This window comes from Ahaetulla prasina, chromosome 1 (assembly GCF_028640845.1).
Source record: "Ahaetulla prasina isolate Xishuangbanna chromosome 1, ASM2864084v1, whole genome shotgun sequence".
NCBI classification, from domain to species: Eukaryota; Metazoa; Chordata; class Lepidosauria; order Squamata; family Colubridae; genus Ahaetulla; species Ahaetulla prasina.
The window spans coordinates 214,236,638-214,256,267 of NC_080539.1; the positions used below are offsets into that span (position 1 = coordinate 214,236,638).

The following is a 19,630-nucleotide window of genomic DNA, read 5'->3' on the forward strand; positions in this document are numbered from 1 at the left end:
GGAAGATTAGTTTAAGACTTAACCCAGAGAAATGGGAAAATCCATGCATTTGAGTTTACTCAGAAGCAAGTGTTATTGGGATTCATTCTAGTAATTCTCAAGGTTTGGATCCCAACCCTGTACATTTCCTTGCAGATAAAAGTTTGCAGGGTTATGTTCAGTAGCGCTGAATCCAATTACTGGTATTAAACCATGGCTTGTTTAACTATACTTTATTGAATAAACCATAATTGACTGACTTCATAAGCGTGTGAATATATCGCTGTATATCAAATACAGTGATATAAAAACCACAATTCCTGGGTTCATGTCACATGTTAAACCAGGAGCAAATCAAGCATGTTATCATTTTGCACCAGGAGTGGCTCCATCCTTAGGTGTACGGTCAAAGACTACATTTGTCAACAAGTCTCACAGAGTTCCACAGGCCTTACTTTCAAGTAAACCTACATAGGGTAACCTTATACCTCTAGATGAGGTACAAGAAATACAAACCGGATTGAAACCACTTGATCTGCTTCAGTTTCTCCATTTTTCCCCCTGAAATACACCTGCAGCTGTAGGATTTATTTATTTATTTATTTATTTATTTTAAAGAAGGCTGAGGAACACAGAGGCTCTGATAAAATTATGGTTCTCAGGATTCCCGGATCCGCAGACTGTGCTCCAAAGGTGGTTTAAGCCCGAAGCTGCAGGGGCTCGATAGAAACGCCATCTCCGTCGAGTCTCCCCCCCGCCCCTCGCCCGCTTCATTCGATCTCTAAGTGGCCCTTGCACCTCCACCATCGCGGATGGGATTATTTGGGGGGGAGATGCAGGCGTGGCGCTTCTTCAAGAAGCCAAGGGCTCCGAAGAGAGCCGTTTCTCTGGCCGGCTGCGCAGCGCTCCCTTGAGGAGCTGCTGCCGCTGCTACCCTTGCGGTCAGCGGGATCCTGGGACCGGTGGCAGAGCCAGGCCACAGCGGCTCCCGATTGTCTCGGGGGGCCGAGGAGGGCAAGACTTCAGACCCAGGCGCTGCAGGCTTGTCCTATAGCGCCTTCTCCTGGACAAGAGAGGGGACTCCTAGAGCAAAAGGCCGGCGGGGGGGGGAGGGCGGAGGGTCTCCTTGATGCCGGGTCGCCCGTTCTTGCGGAGGAGGGACGGAGAGGAGATTGGCATCTCTTTGGCGTAGACGAAGAATCCCTTCGGGGAAATAATTAGGAGTCTGGGAAGGAAACTGTATTCCCGTCTAGGGCTTTCCTAACTCAAATCAGGGCAACTATTGCGGGGAAGACTTTATTTCTTAAGGGAGGTTTGCGGGCTGGGAAAGAATTACAGGGCACCGCGCGGTAGAGAAAAGAGACGGGGGCATCTTAGACACGGGCAATGGTTAGTGTGGGCAGCGTTCCTGCCATGCTCCCCCCCGCGCATCGGAGTGGTAGCTGGAACGCTTATGCCACCCACAGTCCCGATTTTTGCCTGCCACCAGGCATTGTACGGTCCCCTCCGAAAGCAAGGAGGGTGCCCCCTTGAGCATCGCCGCGAAAGTGTCTCCGCAGGGCAGCGGCCTCCAATCTCAAGGGCAATTCCCCCCCACACACACACATCCACCCCCCGTTTCCGTTCAAAAAGTGCCCGCAAGGCTTCGCAACCGAAGGAGGGAGGGGTGGCTCTTGACTCGGTGCCCGCAGGACTCTTCCCCCTTCCCCTTTGGAATGGCTTCGCCCAGCAGAGGTCGGAGAAGGGAAACACGGGGCTGAACTGCTTTGTTGCCTTGGGTGGGGTGGCCAAGGCGGAGGGGGGGGGAAGCCTTGGCGATTTGCTTAAAAGAGTCGGCAAAGGGGAAGCTGAGGCACGCCCGCAGGACCGGGTTGGAAGAGAAAGCAAATAAAAGGCAAGAGGAAGGGGCCAGTCGTGGTTGGCCCCCTTTCCAATGCACTTCTTTCTACTGGGCTTCTCGCTTTTTGTGGAGCGAGTCGAGATATCGAATTTTGGGGCTTCGCTGATGTCCTCCTTTGTGCAGCGTTCCCCAATCCAAACGTGCCTTTCATTTAAAGGGCTCAAGGTAATAGGCAGCTCTCTATTGTGCCTTTTCCTTTTGTTCTCACAACAACCCTGTACAGGGATTGCGGGACTAAGGAAACAGAGGAATTGGTCCTCCACGACTGATCAGAATTTGAATCTGGCTCTTCTGATCTCGGACCACTGGTCAGTGCCAGCCACTGGGTCTTCTATACCTTTGTTCAAGTGAAGGAAATCTTCTCAATTAGTCAATGTTTGAGGCAGATTGGGATGGGCTCCTTTTTTAAAAAGGAACTTCTATCAAATATACCAAGATGAAAGGTATCAAATTTCCTGCCCTGTTTCCCCCAAAATAGAATAGAATAGAATTTATTGGCCAAGTGTGATTGGACACACAAGGAATTTGTTTTGGTGCATATGGTCTCAGTGTACATAAAAGAAAAGAAAAAGAAAAAAAGAAAAAAATACGTTCATCAAAGGTACAACATTTACAACACAAATGATGGTCATAGGTTGCAATTTAACCCTTAGTGATAGCAAAAAAAAGTTACAGTCATACAGTCATAAGTGGAAAGAGATTGGTGATGAAAACGATGAGAAGATTAATAGTAGTGTAGATAAGACATCCCCTGATAATAAGCCCAATCAGACTTTTGAGCGCATGGCAATAAGGCCAAGCGCTTATAAAAATATAAGACAGGGTCTTATTTTCGGCACAATAAACCTTTCTGGTTCCAGTGTATCTATTTATTGGAACCAGTTTGCTCCTTGTTCCCATTTCATTCTCATAAATGTTCCTAAACCCTAGTCTGTAAACCTAGTCCTGGCTAGTTATAAGGTGGAGCTGTAATAATACACTCGCTGGTTTGTTCCGCCCACCCCATACAATACTATATAAGAAAAGGGAACCAATGGTTTGCCACATTTGTTGAACTGCAGTTCCCAGCATCCCCCATAATTAGCAGTGCTAGCAGAGGTTGTTGAGAATTGTGGTTCAACAGCAGCTAGAGGGCCACAGATTCCCCACCCCTTCTGGGCAATCCCTGCAGAGGACTGCAGAGGGTCTGCATCTTGAATGCCATCCTCACAATTTCCTGGACTCCACTGGAAAGGTTTGAAATGCAGTCGGCATAACGTTATTAGAGATTATTAATATTGCCCCTTACTAACTCAGCAGTCATTTTGGGAGGATTTTTGTTAATTTGCTTCCTAGATGTCTTGATCATTCAAGAAACCAACCTTGCCTTGAACAGTTGGCTTCATACATTGTGCTAAGCCAGGTGTTCGGCTTTGTGTGCAAACAAAGCCATCATTGAACACGACATCTAAACCAGGTTTTATGGTTTATTGTGATTTGGGAACCAGAGGGCAATGTTTCGTCAAGCAGCAGTTAAAACAAGCTTCATCTAGGACCAAGGTGTGAAACTATCCAAAAATGTGGAACACAGCAGACAACTGAAAAGCAACAAAGTGCTTCCAAGAAAGGAAAGTCCCAGCATTAATTACAAAGAGCGGAGCCCAGTACCCGATTTCCTCTCCTCAAAACCATCCTGGTTTTCCTTCAATTCTGTCCCCCCCCCCCAAGTTAGGGACACAAATGAACATCCTCCCATTCACATTTGTTTTATTGTGGGTAGTTTGCCCCCTCGGGCTGCTTCCTCTTTAGAAGATAATGGAAAGGGGGCAAAATGCCCCCTCTCCTATCCCAATTACTGTATAAGTACCAATTTGAATATAACTCCTCGTTAGGAAAGAAGCAGTTTTCACAATGCAAACTGTTTTAATGTTCTCTTATTATCTCTGGGTGGGTGTATTTTTCTATCTTGTACCCCATCGACCAAATGAAGCGTTTATGGCGACTCCTCCCCCCCCTCCACTTCCTGTTTTTTAGCTCTAACACTCGCTGTAGCTGCATTCAGTGCCGCAATGCAGTAGAGCTGTAAATACCTTTAACAGCTGCCTGCCAACCAAGGAGTGAAATACTGTCTTTGTTCCGAATCTCTCTCCCACCCCCACCCCCCATCCCAGCTCCAGGATCTCATAAAACAGCTCACCAGAAATACATTTCTCTCAGAAATCACACAAACACAAAGCAATTCAACAAGAAGCCATGAAATGAATATGTGTGTGTGTGTATGTATGAACACACACACACACACTCATCTTGCAGGGCTACGATTAATATACACACAACTAGTGGTTTAAGTGTTATTTTCGTCCTCCTTGCTCCCCATACAAAACATCTGCAACCATATGATCATCAAGAATGAGTGGTTTTGTGCCACACAAATTATCTGTTACACAAATCCTTGATGTGGCTCTTCTCCCCATTTTTTCATATTTTAATTTTAGGCAGCTGATGAAACTATTTTTTCTATTTTTTGCTTGATTAGCAAGGCTTCATTTTGTTAACACACAAATGTTATAAATTTTCTTTGAAAAATGAATAGAAAAAATAAATTTTCTTTGAAAAATGAATTGACAGCACTGGACCCTAAGAGATGCATTTGTACAATTTTGGACATTTCTCAATGGAACTTAAAATCAGGAGGAGTCTGGTAGCATTCTTTCCAACTAACAAATACCATATTTTTTGTGAAGAAGCAAGCTATCTCAAAGGTATTTGCTAACTACTTTTTAAAAAAGGGGGGGGGAGGGAAGATTGGCCTGAAACCAATGGAATTTCTTCCAGTGGAGGGACATGTCCAGAAGCAGGAATTTGATCCAGAGTCTTGTCAACCTAGCCTATTAATTAGTTTGTATTATGTATCCTAATATAGTCTCTTTCCATCCCCTAAATTTAGATAGGAAAGAAGAATTACTTTTATCTAAGTACTAATCTTAATTGGATTGTGAATTGAGACAGATTTCCAGCTGAAAAACCCCACTGCTAAAGGGATGCGAACAATAAGATTTCAGGAATTAAATCCTAAATACCTCTAGCTAAGGTGTGTATTGTGTCATCAATGCAGCTACACTAAACTCAATTCTAATGGCTAGAATTATGGGGGAGGAGAGATGTTGTCTAGCAGAAGAAAAAGTGGGCGGACTTCTCTAATCACAGACGAATATTATTGTTTGCAATGCTTTGCCAATCTCAGATATAAATGGGAGCCATTACTATATACAGTAATCCTACAATCACCTTGCAATTTGGACTAGAGTTTTTAATGACATTTTATTCTTCCATCTGGAATGGTTGCTAATATTTAGAAAGTGGTGTTTTACAAAAGTAATTAAAAATATACATTCAACTGAATATACATTCCCTTTTAATAATTCAAGAGAAGGACAAAATTAAATACTTTATATTTTTCAGCATAAACTGCAAAAAAGAGGATTATTCCTATCACTCTAGTTGGTTATTGAACCATTAAACATTTTATAATACAGTATTTGTATATAAATTCAGAAATAATATAATTCTAGCACTTACATTATGCACATTTGTTTTTCAATGCAATAATAAATAACAGACTTTGGGGAACTGTATTAATTTTATTTAGAAATATATAGAAAAGCAGAACATTTTTCCTTACCCAGGCAACAATGCAGAAACTATCGTACATTGCAAAGAATGGATTATTTAAAAAGTAAAAGACAATAACATTATTGGGCAAATATAATATATAGTCTGCAATCTTACCTATATTTATTTAGCAACAAGCCTTACTGAAATAACTTACTTACACATATCAGGAATATAGCTGGGAAAAAAATCCATTCTGCTGTTATTATGAACACAACAGATCCTCCAATACACACATATACACACCCACCCACAGTTCATTTAGTTAGCCATAAGCTGTATAAAGTATTAGTAATATCTGAATCCTAAATGTGTGTACTCCACTTTTTAGATGACCATAATGGATATCATTCGTATCTGTGCCATTTTCCTCATTGCACTGCAGTACCATTGAAATCTATTTAGATTTTCAGTGCAGATCAGATATGCAGGGCTGTATGCTATAAAACAGTTCAATTGCTCTGCTTAAGATACACGCATTCAAGCGAGCAAGCAAGAAAAAAAGAAACAAGATCCCCATTTTTAAAAGTGGCCAGGAATTGTCAGCATCGGAACACTGTCTGGAGAGAATCGTATGAACGCCCCCCAACCCACCCCTCGCCCTCCAAAAGCAACCAGAAATTTAACGCGAACCTGGGCTGTCGTTTTCTGCCTTGCGAGAGAAGGAAGGGTCGAGCTGTCGAGACATCTCGGCGCGGCTACTCCGATCGAAAAGAGACGTTTACTCAGTCGGTGGGATTCCCGCACCTAAGCTGCCAGAGGACCTCTCTGGCTGGCGCATGAAGCGCAATCGCCCTGCAGCAAACCTGGGTGCAAGCCGCACCTCAGGTTTGCGCCTTCTTAGGGACCCGGATGAGACAGGGAGGGAGGAAGGGAGGGAGGGAGGGGGAGGGGAGGGGAGGGGAGGAGAGCCACCTGTTGCTCATTAGACGCTGGAATTCTACGATTAGTAGACCAAACATTAAGCGGGGGGGGGTGTTCTAAAATGGGGAAGGGTGTGTGTGGAAGAGAGGAAACCGCAGAGGAGGGAATTCAGTGAGGGTTGTTTTCTCTTTCTTTCTTTCTTTCTTTCTTTCTTTCTTTCTTTCTTTCTTTCTTTCTTTCTTTCTTTCTTCCCTCCCTCCCTTCTCTTTCTTTCTTTCTTTTTTCTTTTTCTTTCTTTCTTTCTTTCTTTTCTTCCTTCTTTCTCTTTCTTTCTTTCTTTCTTTCTCTCTCTCTCTCTCATTTTCTCTCTCTCTCTCTTTCTTTTTGCTGGAATCGCTCTGGTTCTTTGTGGGTTTGCCCGCTGATTTGTTTCTCCCCCCCCCCTTTCGATCTTCTTGGAGGCTCAGCGCACATCACAAAGCCGCTGAAGCCCCTTCGCGGAGAGAGGCTCAGGTGGGTCTTTAGGGGCTGGGGAGCCTCCGTTGGGGCAGGCAGGTGGGCACAAAAGGAGCAGTACCTCTCCCCGCTCCCTTTCTTCCTCTCTGGGGGTGCCCTACTACTATTACTACTACTAATTAACTCAGTGCGAACTTGTTCCATCAGGCTCCCCCACCTCCTCCTCTTCCACTTTCTTTTATGACTTCTGGAACGGCGTCTCCAGCGCCGAAGGGAAAGGGGAAAGGGAAGTCCCCGCGGCGAGAGTCAGAAATGAAAAACGAAAAGACTTCCTTACCCGATCGCTGCCAGGGCGGAGCGGCGAGGAATCCGGGCGCATCCCTGTAATCCATTGCGAGGCGCCTTCGGTCAGGAGCCGCGTCCAGTTATAACCTGAAGAGCGGCAGGCGCCAGGCAGGTAGGAAGGATGTGAAGGAAAAGGAGCTTTTGTGGCCAGGACTAAACAAGCTGCCCCGCTGGCTAGGCTCGCCGCCCTCCCGCCACCCCCAGCCGCCGCCGTTCCCCGCCCACCCGTCTTGCCCGCACTCCGCGCCTCGTCCAGGGGTGGCAAAGGCGAGGAGAGCGGACTGGCTACGGGGTGGGGGGCGTTGGGGACGGCGGCATGCAAAAAAAGAAAACCAAAAAAAAAACAACCCAACACACACACACACACACACACACACGCCTTCCCAGGTTCGGTCGGATCGCCGAGCCTAGCCAGCCGGAATGCGCCACACATCGGAGACAAAGGTTGGAAAAAGACGGGGGGTTGAGGCGCTGGGAAAGGAGAATGCAGGGGTGAAATTCGCCAGGGAAATCAGGCAGAGAAGGGGAGAGGGGAGGGGGGGGAGAAAGAAGGCCCGGAGAGCCAGCAGCGCTCGCACATGACCAGGCGCAGCCAATGACGTGCCCAAGTCGGTCGTAAAAAGGTCTATTACCGAGCTGTAAATTTTCTTCAAACAAAAAGGAATTTACTGCAATTCCTTGCGGATTTTTTCTTTCTTTCTTTCTTTTTTTTTAACTCAGGCTGCTGCAGCTGCCCCCACCCCCCACCCCACCTCCAGCAGAATACGCTTTCCGCTTTCTCTCCCTCCCTCTCGCCTGCTCCCGCCATTGCGCTTTCCTGCTCCCAGCTCCACCAGAACCGCGTCCCAAGCCTGAGAGAAAGAGGGGGGGGGGAGGGAGCTGCTGACTGGGCCTGAATTGCGCAGTTGAGAAAGAGGGAGGGAAGCCAGAGGGAGGTCTGTAGAGCCAAGCTTGCAGAGGAGTCTCCTTCTGCACTGGGTTTTGCTCCTTCAGGCCCAGTTGGAAGCGGGCTTGTGTGCGAGGCGAGGCGGGCTTTCTGTCTCCTTAGCACGGGACAGGAAGACCAGTCGCTTCCTGGCCAAGCGGCTCTAGCAGGCCTGTTAAGGTAGAAACCCGGCCCGCTCCGTTCTTTACCCTTCCTTGTCCCGTTTTCCAAATGTGGGAGATCCTTCACATCAAAACTACTCTCTCTCTCTCTCTGCCTCTGTCTCCATATCTATCTATCTATCTATCTATCTATCTATCTATCTATCTATCTATCTATCTATCTATCTATCTATCTATCTATCTGGAGTACAATGTTGGAAATTGCTGTCCGGGCAGGAGCAGGGCCCCCTCCTTGAGAAAAGGTTACTTCTAGCAATGGTGCCTAAAGCAACTTTCTTATGGGGGAAACAAATAAAAATCACAGGCTCTCATGACTCTTCTTTCTGGTTGCAGAAAATGGCTTTCTCCAGATAGGCCTTGTGGGGATCCAGTAGCCTTGCAGCATGGAGGAGCATGGAACTCCAAAGAAGGAAGAATGAATGTACCAAGAATTGCTAAAAAAAAAAAAAAGTCAGGAAAGGGAAACCACTGGCTTTCCAAAGCTCAGCTGAAGCTGGATATATGACTCCGCCACAATGACTTGTTCCTCTATTCTTTCTTAGGGTATTAGCCATTCAAAAATCCCTCCTTTTTTTAAATCACCATTGCCTAAATCTTGTTGCATTGGGTGCTGTTTATGTACAGTGGAGTGAAATGAATCTTTTAGCAATTGTTGACAGGTTGGTACATGATTCTTTTCAAGAAAGAAAAACAAAACACCCCTAAAAAACGAAATCTTAATTAGTTGTTGGAAATGACTATTTTTATGTGGACATAAAGTAGGACTGAAATCGAAAAGACTTTCTTCTAAGGAAGATGTTAAGGCTGGAAAGGGAAGCAAAAGAAATCATTATTTTCACTGCCCTAGATCCAGAAAAGCAAACAAGTGAAAGTCGCTGCAGTAAATGTTTTTGCCTCTTGTTGTAAACCCATTAATGCTTTCTCTCTCTGTGTGAAGTTGTGCGAAATAAACATTTATGGGTCATATTGTGGAGTTGGTTTATGAAGTGGGCTGTAGAAGGGAAGTGGCCATCCTGGCAGATTCCTGTCCACTTGGGTTTTGCTCCCAAATCAGTAACACAAATAGATTCAGTTTCAATGTTTAAAATGCAGATGTGTCACCTTGAAGGTCTATATAGTCTCTGCTTCCAAAATGGCTGCTGCCTTCAAAAAAAAAAGAACACAAAGGGCGGTGTTTCTTTTGATGTCAATTTTTAGACTTGCCAAGAAGAGGAAGCCCAGCTTTTGGGGTGATTTTTACTATAGAATGCTATAGAAAAATAACACTTTAAAGTTAGCAAAAGAACAGCAAAGAGTAGTGCTTTCCTCATTCAAAGCATCCTAGTTTAATTTTGAACTAGCTTTGCCTAAAAGTGAGGCACCCTCTTTGTTCAACTTGGAAAAAATGGATGTCTCCTTAAAGTGCTGCCGCTTGTATTAGATCTCCAAAATCCAACCCATTGCTCCCATTGATTCTAGAAACTTTAGAAACAATTCAGCTTGCATGCATATATTCACCTGGAAGTAAGTCCCACCTAACCTTTCAGGGCTTAACTTCTGAGGAAGCTGTACTTGTACAAAGCCTGCATTGCAACATTCAGCCAAGTCTTGCTTTTCTCCAGCAAGAAATATTTCATTTCTATTTTATTATTATTGTTTTTTAGATTTAATATAGACATCCACTCCAGGGGACTCTGGATGGCTTACAAAAGGCAGGACTAATTTAGAACAATTAAAAATATTTACTACAGACTGTTCATTGTTTAATATGTATACTTAGAACAAATGCACTTTCTCTTTTGCCAGGTTTTTGGGCTGCTTCCCTAGACTTAATCTGTATAAGTTAAGGGCAGAATGACCAGCAAGGCGTTTTGCCGCATTTATGCAAATTCCTGCACCAAATCGTCTGCTTTGCAGTTTTTGCCGCAGACCCTTCACGTGGATGAGCTCCCAGCCTGCTACTGTAATGCTGAAAATATTGGGTGGGGGGGTGTTTCAGGCAGGGAGGGACTCCTTTGGATCCAAGAAAGAGCCTAGCTAGGCTAATGGTTCAGCAGATAGTCCATAGAGCAAAGAACTCGTGTGTTTGCAGCATTCAACAACTGTGTATGTTTTCAAGCCCAAACTAGGTTTCTTAAAAGAGAATTATATAGTTGGGGGGAGAAAAGAGCTTCTATGCACACACCTTACGAAAAAGCAGCTCTGAAGTGATAGAAATGCTGTTGGGGATGATACACAGTGATGACCCTCAGTTTCTAAGTTTTCAAAAAGCTCCAAAGTGCAACATATCGCAAAGGTTGCGATATATCTGAGCCAGAGACCATTCTCTGCTTGCCTTTTAGCATTTTGGGGGACTTCTGACCTTTGTGGGAGGGAGGAAGGAAGGAAGGAAAGAGAAGAAGAGGAAGAGGAAGAAGACAGTGGCTTTTTAAAAAAATTATCTTGGTTAGCGGTGCAACAAGAACAAGATTCTTATGGGCTAGTGTGTTCTTGGTTTCAAAAAGATGTAACCCTGATTTACTGTATGGAATGCTGCGCTCTATGTACCTACCGGTCAGTTGTAAACCTATCTCTTTCAACTACTGTTTTCTAGATACAGTGGATGACACCCATATTCCCCACTGCCAGCTGCGGGGTCGATAGGTGCAGGAATTCCAAAGACAGGGCTGTGAATTGCTTGGGGAAGCACTATTCTAAACAATTATCTTGGAGCTGTGAAATGAAAGCCCGTTCAGATGACAGCCTTCTGAACCACAATCAACCAGGGGCTTCTTGATGGAGAAAGCTCTTTGTTTAGCTTAGCTGCATTTTTAAGGCAGACAAGCATCCTGTTTAAAATTGTCAAGAGAATACTAATGGTTTCTTCGTTGGGCGATGTGGGAAAAAAACAAAAAAACCACAATTCCTCATTAAAGGCTATAAGTGCTAGTTTGGACTACTACATCATACAATTTCATGGAAATAAATGGAGCTGATAGGATACGAATGGCCATAGGTGTTGTTTTATATGTCTTACTTGTATTGTGGGGAGGGTGAGTGAGGAGAATTATACCAGAGAAAATAATGTAAAATAAAACAGTTGTGTACAAGTTTACAAACCAGAAAAAACAGGGTAGTAGGCCAATCCCTCTCAGTAATTCTATTGTAAATGATAAACTGGGATGGGGAGTTATTTGTAAAAATAATAAAGGCAGGATACAAATAAATAAAAGTAAATATGTAATAAATGCACACAAGCAAACTCCTTCCGTTTTCTAAATAGAGGAGGAAGAGGAAATGAATTCACCAGACAGAGATTTAGGCAAATTCTGAGGAATCTATGAACCTTCCACTCTACCTATTACCTACAAACATGACAGTAGCTCCAGCACAGAGGAAAGTTCACTGAAGATGCTTAAAGAGGCTTCTTTATTTCTATGAGATCTGGGGCTGCTACAGACCTGTAAGCTTAATTGTTACTAACCGCAAGGTTTGCACCTTCCTTATGGTAACAGCATGGTAGTTAAAGAGCCTGAGCTGCAGAATCTTGTTGCCACCTTCAAACCACCTTCAAATCTTGGCCCAGTTATTCCAGAAATCTTTAGACGGTTTTAAGTAAACTAGTCTCTCCTTTCATACTGCAATACAAGGACCCCACCATATTGGTCCCTCTGAGGAGGCTGCTGTAAGGCTTTCAGAGAGGAGGTATGTAGGAATGTCCTTGCTGTTGCTAGGACCGCCTCCTCAACTTTCCTTTGTTTCTGATTCCGCAACCAGGCTTCTCAACATCTCCATATCTTCCTAGATATAGACCAGCATGCTTGGACTGCTATTTACAGGAAGAAAAGAAAGAAGAGACTGCACCAATCGATCCAAATGAAAGCACCACTCCCAAAATGAAGATAATCCCAGCAGATCACAGCTAGTAGACAGAATAACTGAGGCGGCATGCATAGATAGATAGATAGATAGATAGATAGATAGATAGATAGATAGATAGATAGATAGATAGACAGACAGACAGACAGACAGACAGACAGACAGACAGACAGACAGACAGACAGACACACACACACACACACACACACACACACACACACACACAATAAATAAAATAGCGGATAACTGATTTTGGAAATGCCCAGATTAAAGATAATCTCGGCAGATCCCCTAGTTAGAACAATTAAGAAAGGCAAATGTAAATAAATAGGGAATAACTGATATTTGGAATTGAGTTAGTAATATGAAAATTGAATAAAAATCAAGCTTCTATTTCACCCTGAACTGTAAAAAAAACAAAAAAACCACAATTCCTCATTAAAGGCTATAAGTGCTAGTTTGGACTACTACATCATACAATTTCATGGAAATAAATGGAGCTGATAGGATACGAATGGCCATAGGTGTTGTTTTATATGTCTTACTTGTATTGTGGGGAGGGTGAGTGAGGAGAATTATACCAGAGAAAATAATGTAAAATAAAACAGTTGTGTACAAGTTTACAAACCAGAAAAAACAGGGTAGTAGGCCAATCCCTCTCAGTAATTCTATTGTAAATGATAAACTGGGATGGGGAGTTATTTGTAAAAATAATAAAGGCAGGATACAAATAAATAAAAGTAAATATGTAATAAATGCACACAAGCAAACTCCTTCCGTTTTCTAAATAGAGGAGGAAGAGGAAATGAATTCACCAGACAGAGATTTAGGCAAATTCTGGAGGAATCTATGAACCTTCCACTCTACCTATTACCTACAAACATGACAGTAGCTCCAGCACAGAGGAAAGTTCACTGAAGATGCTTAAAGAGGCTTCTTTATTTCTATGAGATCTGGGGCTGCTACAGACCTGTAAGCTTAATTGTTACTAACCGCAAGGTTTGCACCTTCCTTATGGTAACAGCATGGTAGTTAAAGAGCCTGAGCTGCAGAATCTTGTTGCCACCTTCAAACCACCTTCAAATCTTGGCCCAGTTATTCCAGAAATCTTTAGACGGTTTTAAGTAAACTAGTCTCTCCCTTTCATACTGCAATACAAGGACCCCACCATATTGGTCCCTCTGAGGAGGCTGCTGTAAGGCTTTCAGAGAGGAGGTATGTAGGAATGTCCTTGCTGTTGCTAGGACCGCCTCCTCAACTTTCCTTTGTTTCTGATTCCGCAACCAGGCTTCTCAACATCTCCATATCTTCCTAGATATAGACCAGCATGCTTGGACTGCTATTTACAGGAAGAAAAGAAAGAAGAGACTGCACCAATCGATCCAAATGAAAGCACCACTCCCAAAATGAAGATAATCCCAGCAGATCACAGCTAGTAGACAGAATAACTGAGGGCGGCATGCATAGATAGATAGATAGATAGATAGATAGATAGATAGATAGATAGATAGATAGATAGATAGACAGACAGACAGACAGACAGACAGACAGACAGACAGACAGACAGACAGACAGACAGACACACACACACACACACACACACACACACACACACACACACACACAATAAATAAAATAGGGGATAACTGATTTTGGAAATGCCCAGATTAAAGATAATCTCGGCAGATCCCCTAGTTAGAACAATTAAGAAAGGCAAATGTTTATAAATAGGGAATAACTGATATTTGGAATTGAGTTAGTAATATGAAAATTGAATAAAAATCAAGCTTCTATTTCACCCTGAACTGTAAAAAAAACAAAAACACATATATGTGCATGCAAGTTTGATAGATTGTTTGCGGACAGCACACCGGATGTATAGCTAGACGTCCTTTTCTAGATACCAAAATCCAGCATTTTGTCTTCAAGAAGATCCAGTCACTGGGTCGGAACTTGTGGTGGCGGTGAATATGTGAGCACAAACTAGCCAACCTCATTTTAGTCAAGTGTATAGGCAGCCCACTGCCTAGTTCAGCGGGTCAGGCAAATGCGGAACGTTGTGTTCATTTAGTAAGCCATGGCCACATCAACTAACCTGGAATAAGCCTGCACTTAATGTTACAAGGGCTCCTTTACTGGCGAGAAAGAGAACGAGAAAGAGAAAAGTGCCTTTGAATTTATACCCCCACATTCCTTCTCAACAATATGTGAGAATACACAATATTCATTCTCAACAATATGCACGAGAATGTACCGTGTTCATTCTCAACAATGGAGATGAGAATATACAATAGCCTTTCTCCACAGCGGACTCGTTCAGAAGCAGCATTAGGTCTAGTTAAAGAAGGGTCTCGGAAGCCCACGGTTTTTGAGAGGAAGTCAGCCTTTGTTCGTTGGCCTTTCACTCTCTCTCCCAAACCAGAGGAAATCCGCGCTTGCTTTGAAATCCCATGAAAGTCAATCGGAAGCTGATCTTCGCACCCGCGTATCCGGCAAGAATCTAGGAGCCTTTGCCTTTACAGTGGGGGCTCCGCGGCCTGCCGGACAGAAGCCTGGCGGCCTTAATTAATACTTTGCTGCCTTCAACTGAGCACTCATCTAGCTGTTCTTTTCAGCGTGCACCACAGCGAAACGCGTTTACCTGAAGCAGGGCCGTGTGAAACAAAAGGGGCTTCGCCTTCCTCCCGAAACACGCGGGTTAAGGAAGGGAAGGAAGGGGCTTCGATTTCCAGTCTCAGGCGCTGGACTCACGGCTCGGATCTCGTTTCAGGCTCAGCTTTCCCAGAGAGCAGGGCAAGGAACGCTGGAAGGGGGTCCCGGAACAAAGCGCTTTCGAGGTCCCTTCGGAGAAACGGGGCCCAAACGCCTCCGTAGCTTGGCCGCTTGCCTTGAGCTACTTTCTGCGATAGACGGAAGATACACGAAGGAAGAAGCCAGGTCATAAATAACACGTCGGATTTTTTTATTATTATTTTAATTATCGAGAATGAGAAAAAAAAATCAGTGTTTAAAATTAAAATATTTCCTTGCATCCCTCATCGGCCCACAATTATTTCCTTTCTTAATTAACTTAGTTTAGGAGAAAGAAGGGGGGGGACTGAAGAATTTAAAGCGGATCGAAAGAAGTGCACTTAGCTGGTTTGGTTCTTAAAGTATAATAAGAGAGACCTGACATTCTGTCCTTGGAGGAAAACATAAAAATCCCCAGTAAAAATCTGTAGGTAAAAAACTGCTACCTTTTTTAGTATCAAAGGCCAAGGGGTAATGGGGGGGTGGGTTGGAGAAGGAAGGAAGGAAGGAAGGAAGGAAGGAAGGAAGGAAGGAAGGAAGGAAGGAAGGAAGGAAGGACAATAAAAAATGTAGAAAGTGCAGCAGCGTAAGGGAATCAAACTAAGAAGGCGCCCAGTGCAATAACAAAAGCCTAACTCTCATCTAGCCCAGAAATGTCAGAAGGTAGTTTCAAAGACAACAAAAGGTGTCTTGAGATTAGTCCCAATCATGATGGACTTGGCAGAGACCAAGACAAGCACCTGGCCCCTCTATCCGTTGATGCCCCAAAGTCTTTGGCCAAGGTTCCCAGCAGCAGCAGGAGGAGGAGGAAGAGTTTAATTTGCCGGGACCGAGGCTTGTCCTTCGAGGTCTCTGTCGGATTCCCTTTTGACCTCTCCTTCCTTCCCCTCTTGCCGAGTGGCAGGGAACTTGTCCTTGTTGTTCTCTTTTTTCCATTTCATCCTCCGGTTCTGGAACCAGATCTTGACCTGCCGTTCGGTCAGTCCTAGCGCGTGGGAGACCTCGATCCTTCTCTTCCTGGTCAGGTAGGGGTTAAACAGGAACTCCTTTTCCAGCTCTAAAGTCTGGAAACGGCTGTAGGTTTGCCTCCCTCTCCGCCTCCCAGGAGCTGCTGTTGGAAACAAAAACCACAGCGTTTCTTTACAAAAGGAAAGAAAGAAAAAAATAATAAACCAGGAAACAAAACAACCAAAAGCAGCGGCTTGGCTCGCAGCCCCAGCGCTTTTAGCTTTCCTGCCCCAGAAAGTAAAGTATGTTGAACAAATTATTTTCCAGCACACAAAACATGAACTCTGGCTGTTGATTTCAAATCTCTTTCTCAATTACAACTAATAAAGTGAATTAACTCGATATAAATCCAAGTACTCGGAGTGTACCGTAGGTGATCCAAACGCAGTAACACTCGGCATAACATCTGAAAAATTCTCTGGTTTGTTCTTGTTTCTTACAAAATATCGGTTTAATGCCACAATTCAAATCATTTGTGGTTTGGGTGTTTTAAGAACTCCTAATATTGTCAGAAACAATTGTACTGAGTGTGTTGTTAAACAGGGAATTATCACTCTAACAACAGTATAAGGTAAACTGTAAAAGGAGAACGAAAGAAAGAAAAAGTGGATTGATGGCAGCTTAGTTTAAGAGAGGGAAAAGTAACCGAAAGAAAGAAAAACAGAGAGGAAGGAGAGAGAGATAGACAGGAAGGAAAGAAAGAACGAAAGAAAAAGAAAGAAAAAGGAAAAAGTGAGGGAAAAGAAAGGAAAAGAAAAAAGAAAAGTGAGGGAAGGGAAAGGAAAGGAAAGAAAAGGAAAGGAAAGGAAAGGAAAAGGAAAGGAAAGGAAGAAAGAAGTTAGTTCGCCGCCGCCGAGAGAGGGAACGGGAAGAATAAAGGCAATCCGTTTGGGTCCAACCTTGTGGTCTCATCCAGGGAAACACTGGAGAAGGAGACGCGCTCTGATTTAAGGGCCTTGGTTCCTCGCCAATATTAGCACAGGACGATTTACAGTCGGGATACTGAAGCAGCTCGGCCTCTTGGTGTGTCGTAAAAATCGTCGGTCGCTGTAAGTTATCGTATCCGTAAAACTTGGTCGGCTCCGCTGAGCAAGGCAGGCCGGAGCAGGGGGCTTGCAAAGGAGGCGGGGGAGGCTGGTAAGGCGAGGGGCTGCCCCCGGCCAGGTGCTGCTGCTGCTGCGAGTGGGGAGGAGGAGGAAGAGGGGCCAGGGGAGAAGGGTGGAAATAATCCGCGCTGCTGACGGCCGGGCCGGGCCCAGGAGCCGGCGGCGCAGCGGGGTAGCCTGAAGCGGCGGCCGCGGCTGCAGCGGCGGCGGCCGCGGCTGCTGCTGCGCTGTTCCCGTAGAGCAAGGCGGCGGCGGCGGCGGCGGCGGGCGCAAAGTGACAGTCGTAGTAAGCGGGATTGATGGGCGGCTCGCCCCCTCCCGCCGCCGCCTTGTACTTGGAGTACAGCGGATTGACAAAGTAGGAGCTCATCGGAGGGCGGGGGGCGAGCGGAGGCGCCGCCAGCCGCAACAGCAGCAGCAGCAGCAGCAAGTCAAGAAGAGCAGCAGCAGTGCCCGCCGCCGCCACCACCAACCGAGGCCTGCGCAGCCGCCACCCCGATAACCCAGCTGCTCGGCCAGGCTGCTCCGGCGGGCTGCCTTTCCGGACGAGCTAGCGGCGTGGAGCAGAGCCGGCCCTTAATCGCTGGCCGACTGACCTGCCTCACTGCTTTGACTATTTCCTATTAGGCACACACCACCCAGCCGTCCCGCCGCCACACACTCACTCACTCACAAGGGCCAGAGTTCAGGGCAAGGCAGAAGAACGGCTTGGCTTGGCTTGGGGCGCTCAACCTCCGGAGGCCAAAACCAAGTCCCAAACTCAGTATGGAGTGTGCAAGTGGGGTGGGTGGGAAGGAAAGAACCGGGATCCGAGCCCGCCTGCCCTCCTTCCTAAAGTAGCCCCCTCGATGCCCCTGGCAAGCAGCCTCTACGCTCTGCCCCCACCCCACCCTACCCCACCGCAGCCCGCCCTGTGTTAAGCGCCGGGTTCTCCACGCTGCGAGGCCTGAGCGCAAAAAGCGCGAGCGGAGAGCGATCAAGGGCAGATAAAGCAGAGCGCTGGAGGGGCTGGAGGGGAAGGCAGAGCGAGGATCTCCGGCGGGGGAGGAGGAGGAGGAGAAGCGATGGAGTGGAGAAGGCCCTTAGGACTTCTGGGGAAGACAGACAACCTTTGGGACTGGTTACGGAAGGGTGGTGCTGGGGGGGGGGCAGAGATCGTTCAGGATTGTGTTGTGGTTGTGATCTAGATTAAGGTTCTATAGGCCCTTCAGCGAGGTCACTTCTTCCAGAAGCCGGGCCTCTGAACATGTGCAAAGTGCTGGCCAGCCTGGATAGGCTGCTTCCCGATCAAACGGCCTTGACCAGCTTCCAAAAAACAAACAAACCCCAAAGCGTCGCCTGTTAGGAGAGAGGCGGATGCAATGGGCCGGCACTCTTGTCGAAGCTCAGTCCCCCAAAGGCCCGAGAACCCCACAAGGGACCAGGGCGACAGAGAGGGCTCGGGCAGGGACGGACTTGCGGTATCCCGCCACCGGTGTTTTAGAGGCCACGCTGGCCGCCGTTGAAATGTATTGCTGGGTCGGGCCTGGGTATTCTCAACCGAATTGGGATGTTTGTGATGCGGCTGCTAGGATAGCCTGGGTCAGAGGAGGAAAGCGCAGAAAAGAGTGAGGGGGGGGATGCACGGGAAGGAAGGCTGCGGGCAAATGAGTTGCCCATTTCCCCTTGACGCAGTGCTGCAGCTCCCGGGTTTATTGGCCCTTAATGGCAATCATGCCCATGAATACGCTTTCCACAATTTCCCCATCGGCGGGGCGTCATTAGCCCAGCCAAGCAAGTGAACATCATCCTGGTCAAGGGAGGCGCGGCAGAGAGGGGGGGGGCGGAATGTTTCCCCAGGAGAGGCACAAAGTCGGGGAACAGCAGAATCTGGCTGTCCCGCACGGCCTGTACCTCTTGCTCTTTCAAGAGCTGCCTTTCCAATGCAGTGCCGAAGACGGGTTGGTGATGTCTCTGGAGCCCGAATCGGACCGAGGAAATGGCTTCGGGGAATGGCCCGGCCCGGCCTGGCGGGCAGGAAGTTAGGCAAGGAGGGGTGTAACTCGGGCGAGAGAAAGATCAAAGAAATCTTCTAACCCTTCCTGCCCAGCCGATACTTCTTAAATTGTAGGCCCTAGCGACTCCCCAGCCAAACGCTGCGCCCTGGCGAGAGCTGGGTGGAAAAGGTCTGGTAGCCGGACAAGAAAATAGAACCTGCAGAAGGCATTTGTTTTAGGGCCGATCCAGGCCAGAGATTCAAATCCTCGATTTGGCAGTCTGGCAGACAACAGTGATAAGAGAAATTCTGCCTCAACACTCGGCCAGCAGGGAGCAAGCTATAAAGTCAGAGTCCCCAGCCTAGCATGATCCTTAAAAGAGCTCCACCAGCTTGTATCTCCCATGTATGTCTTCTCCGGGGTGGGGGGTTGAGGGTGAAGTGGGGGATTATCTGAGCCCTGTTAACATATAAATACAGTTTCTTTTGATTAGCCATTGTCATGGGCCGCGCTTTCAAATAAATGTCTCTTTTTAATCTGTTTCTGTGTTTTTAATTCTGAACTCTCATACAGCAAGGATATTAAATGTGAGACTATTGGCAACATACCAG

The 19,630-nt window shown here is 46.0% G+C and overlaps 2 protein-coding genes and 1 long non-coding RNA gene across 6 annotated transcripts in view; 1 reads left to right on the plus strand and 2 right to left on the minus strand.

Annotated features, from left to right (window-relative positions):
• HOXD3 (homeobox D3) overlaps window positions 1-7,312 on the minus strand; it is a 55,233-nt gene extending 47,921 nt beyond the window's left edge. For 2 of the 4 annotated variants that reach the window (XM_058189997.1, XM_058189981.1), the window contains exon 1: window positions 7,188-7,312. The gene's annotated coding sequence lies outside the window, so the exon portion shown is untranslated. Of the gene's footprint in view, window positions 1-6,163; window positions 6,228-7,187 lie in introns of those variants that run through there. The other 2 variants (XM_058190002.1, XM_058189992.1) reach the window with 2 other exon arrangements.
• Window positions 6,498-9,268, plus strand: LOC131201804 (uncharacterized). The gene is made up of 3 exons (XR_009156013.1): window positions 6,498-6,907; window positions 7,058-7,307; window positions 8,636-9,268. It is a non-coding gene; the product is annotated as an uncharacterized LOC131201804 (long non-coding RNA).
• Window positions 9,269-15,080: 5,812 nt separating this feature from the next.
• Window positions 15,081-18,134, minus strand: HOXD8 (homeobox D8). Its single transcript, XM_058190046.1, has 2 exons — window positions 16,837-18,134; window positions 15,081-16,040 (listed from the first exon to the last, which is right to left on the minus strand). The coding sequence occupies exons 1-2, from the start codon at window positions 17,411-17,413 to the stop codon at window positions 15,745-15,747; spliced, it is 873 nt and encodes a 290-aa protein (XP_058046029.1). The 5' UTR covers window positions 17,414-18,134; the 3' UTR covers window positions 15,081-15,744.
• Window positions 18,135-19,630: the final 1,496 nt, after the last annotated feature.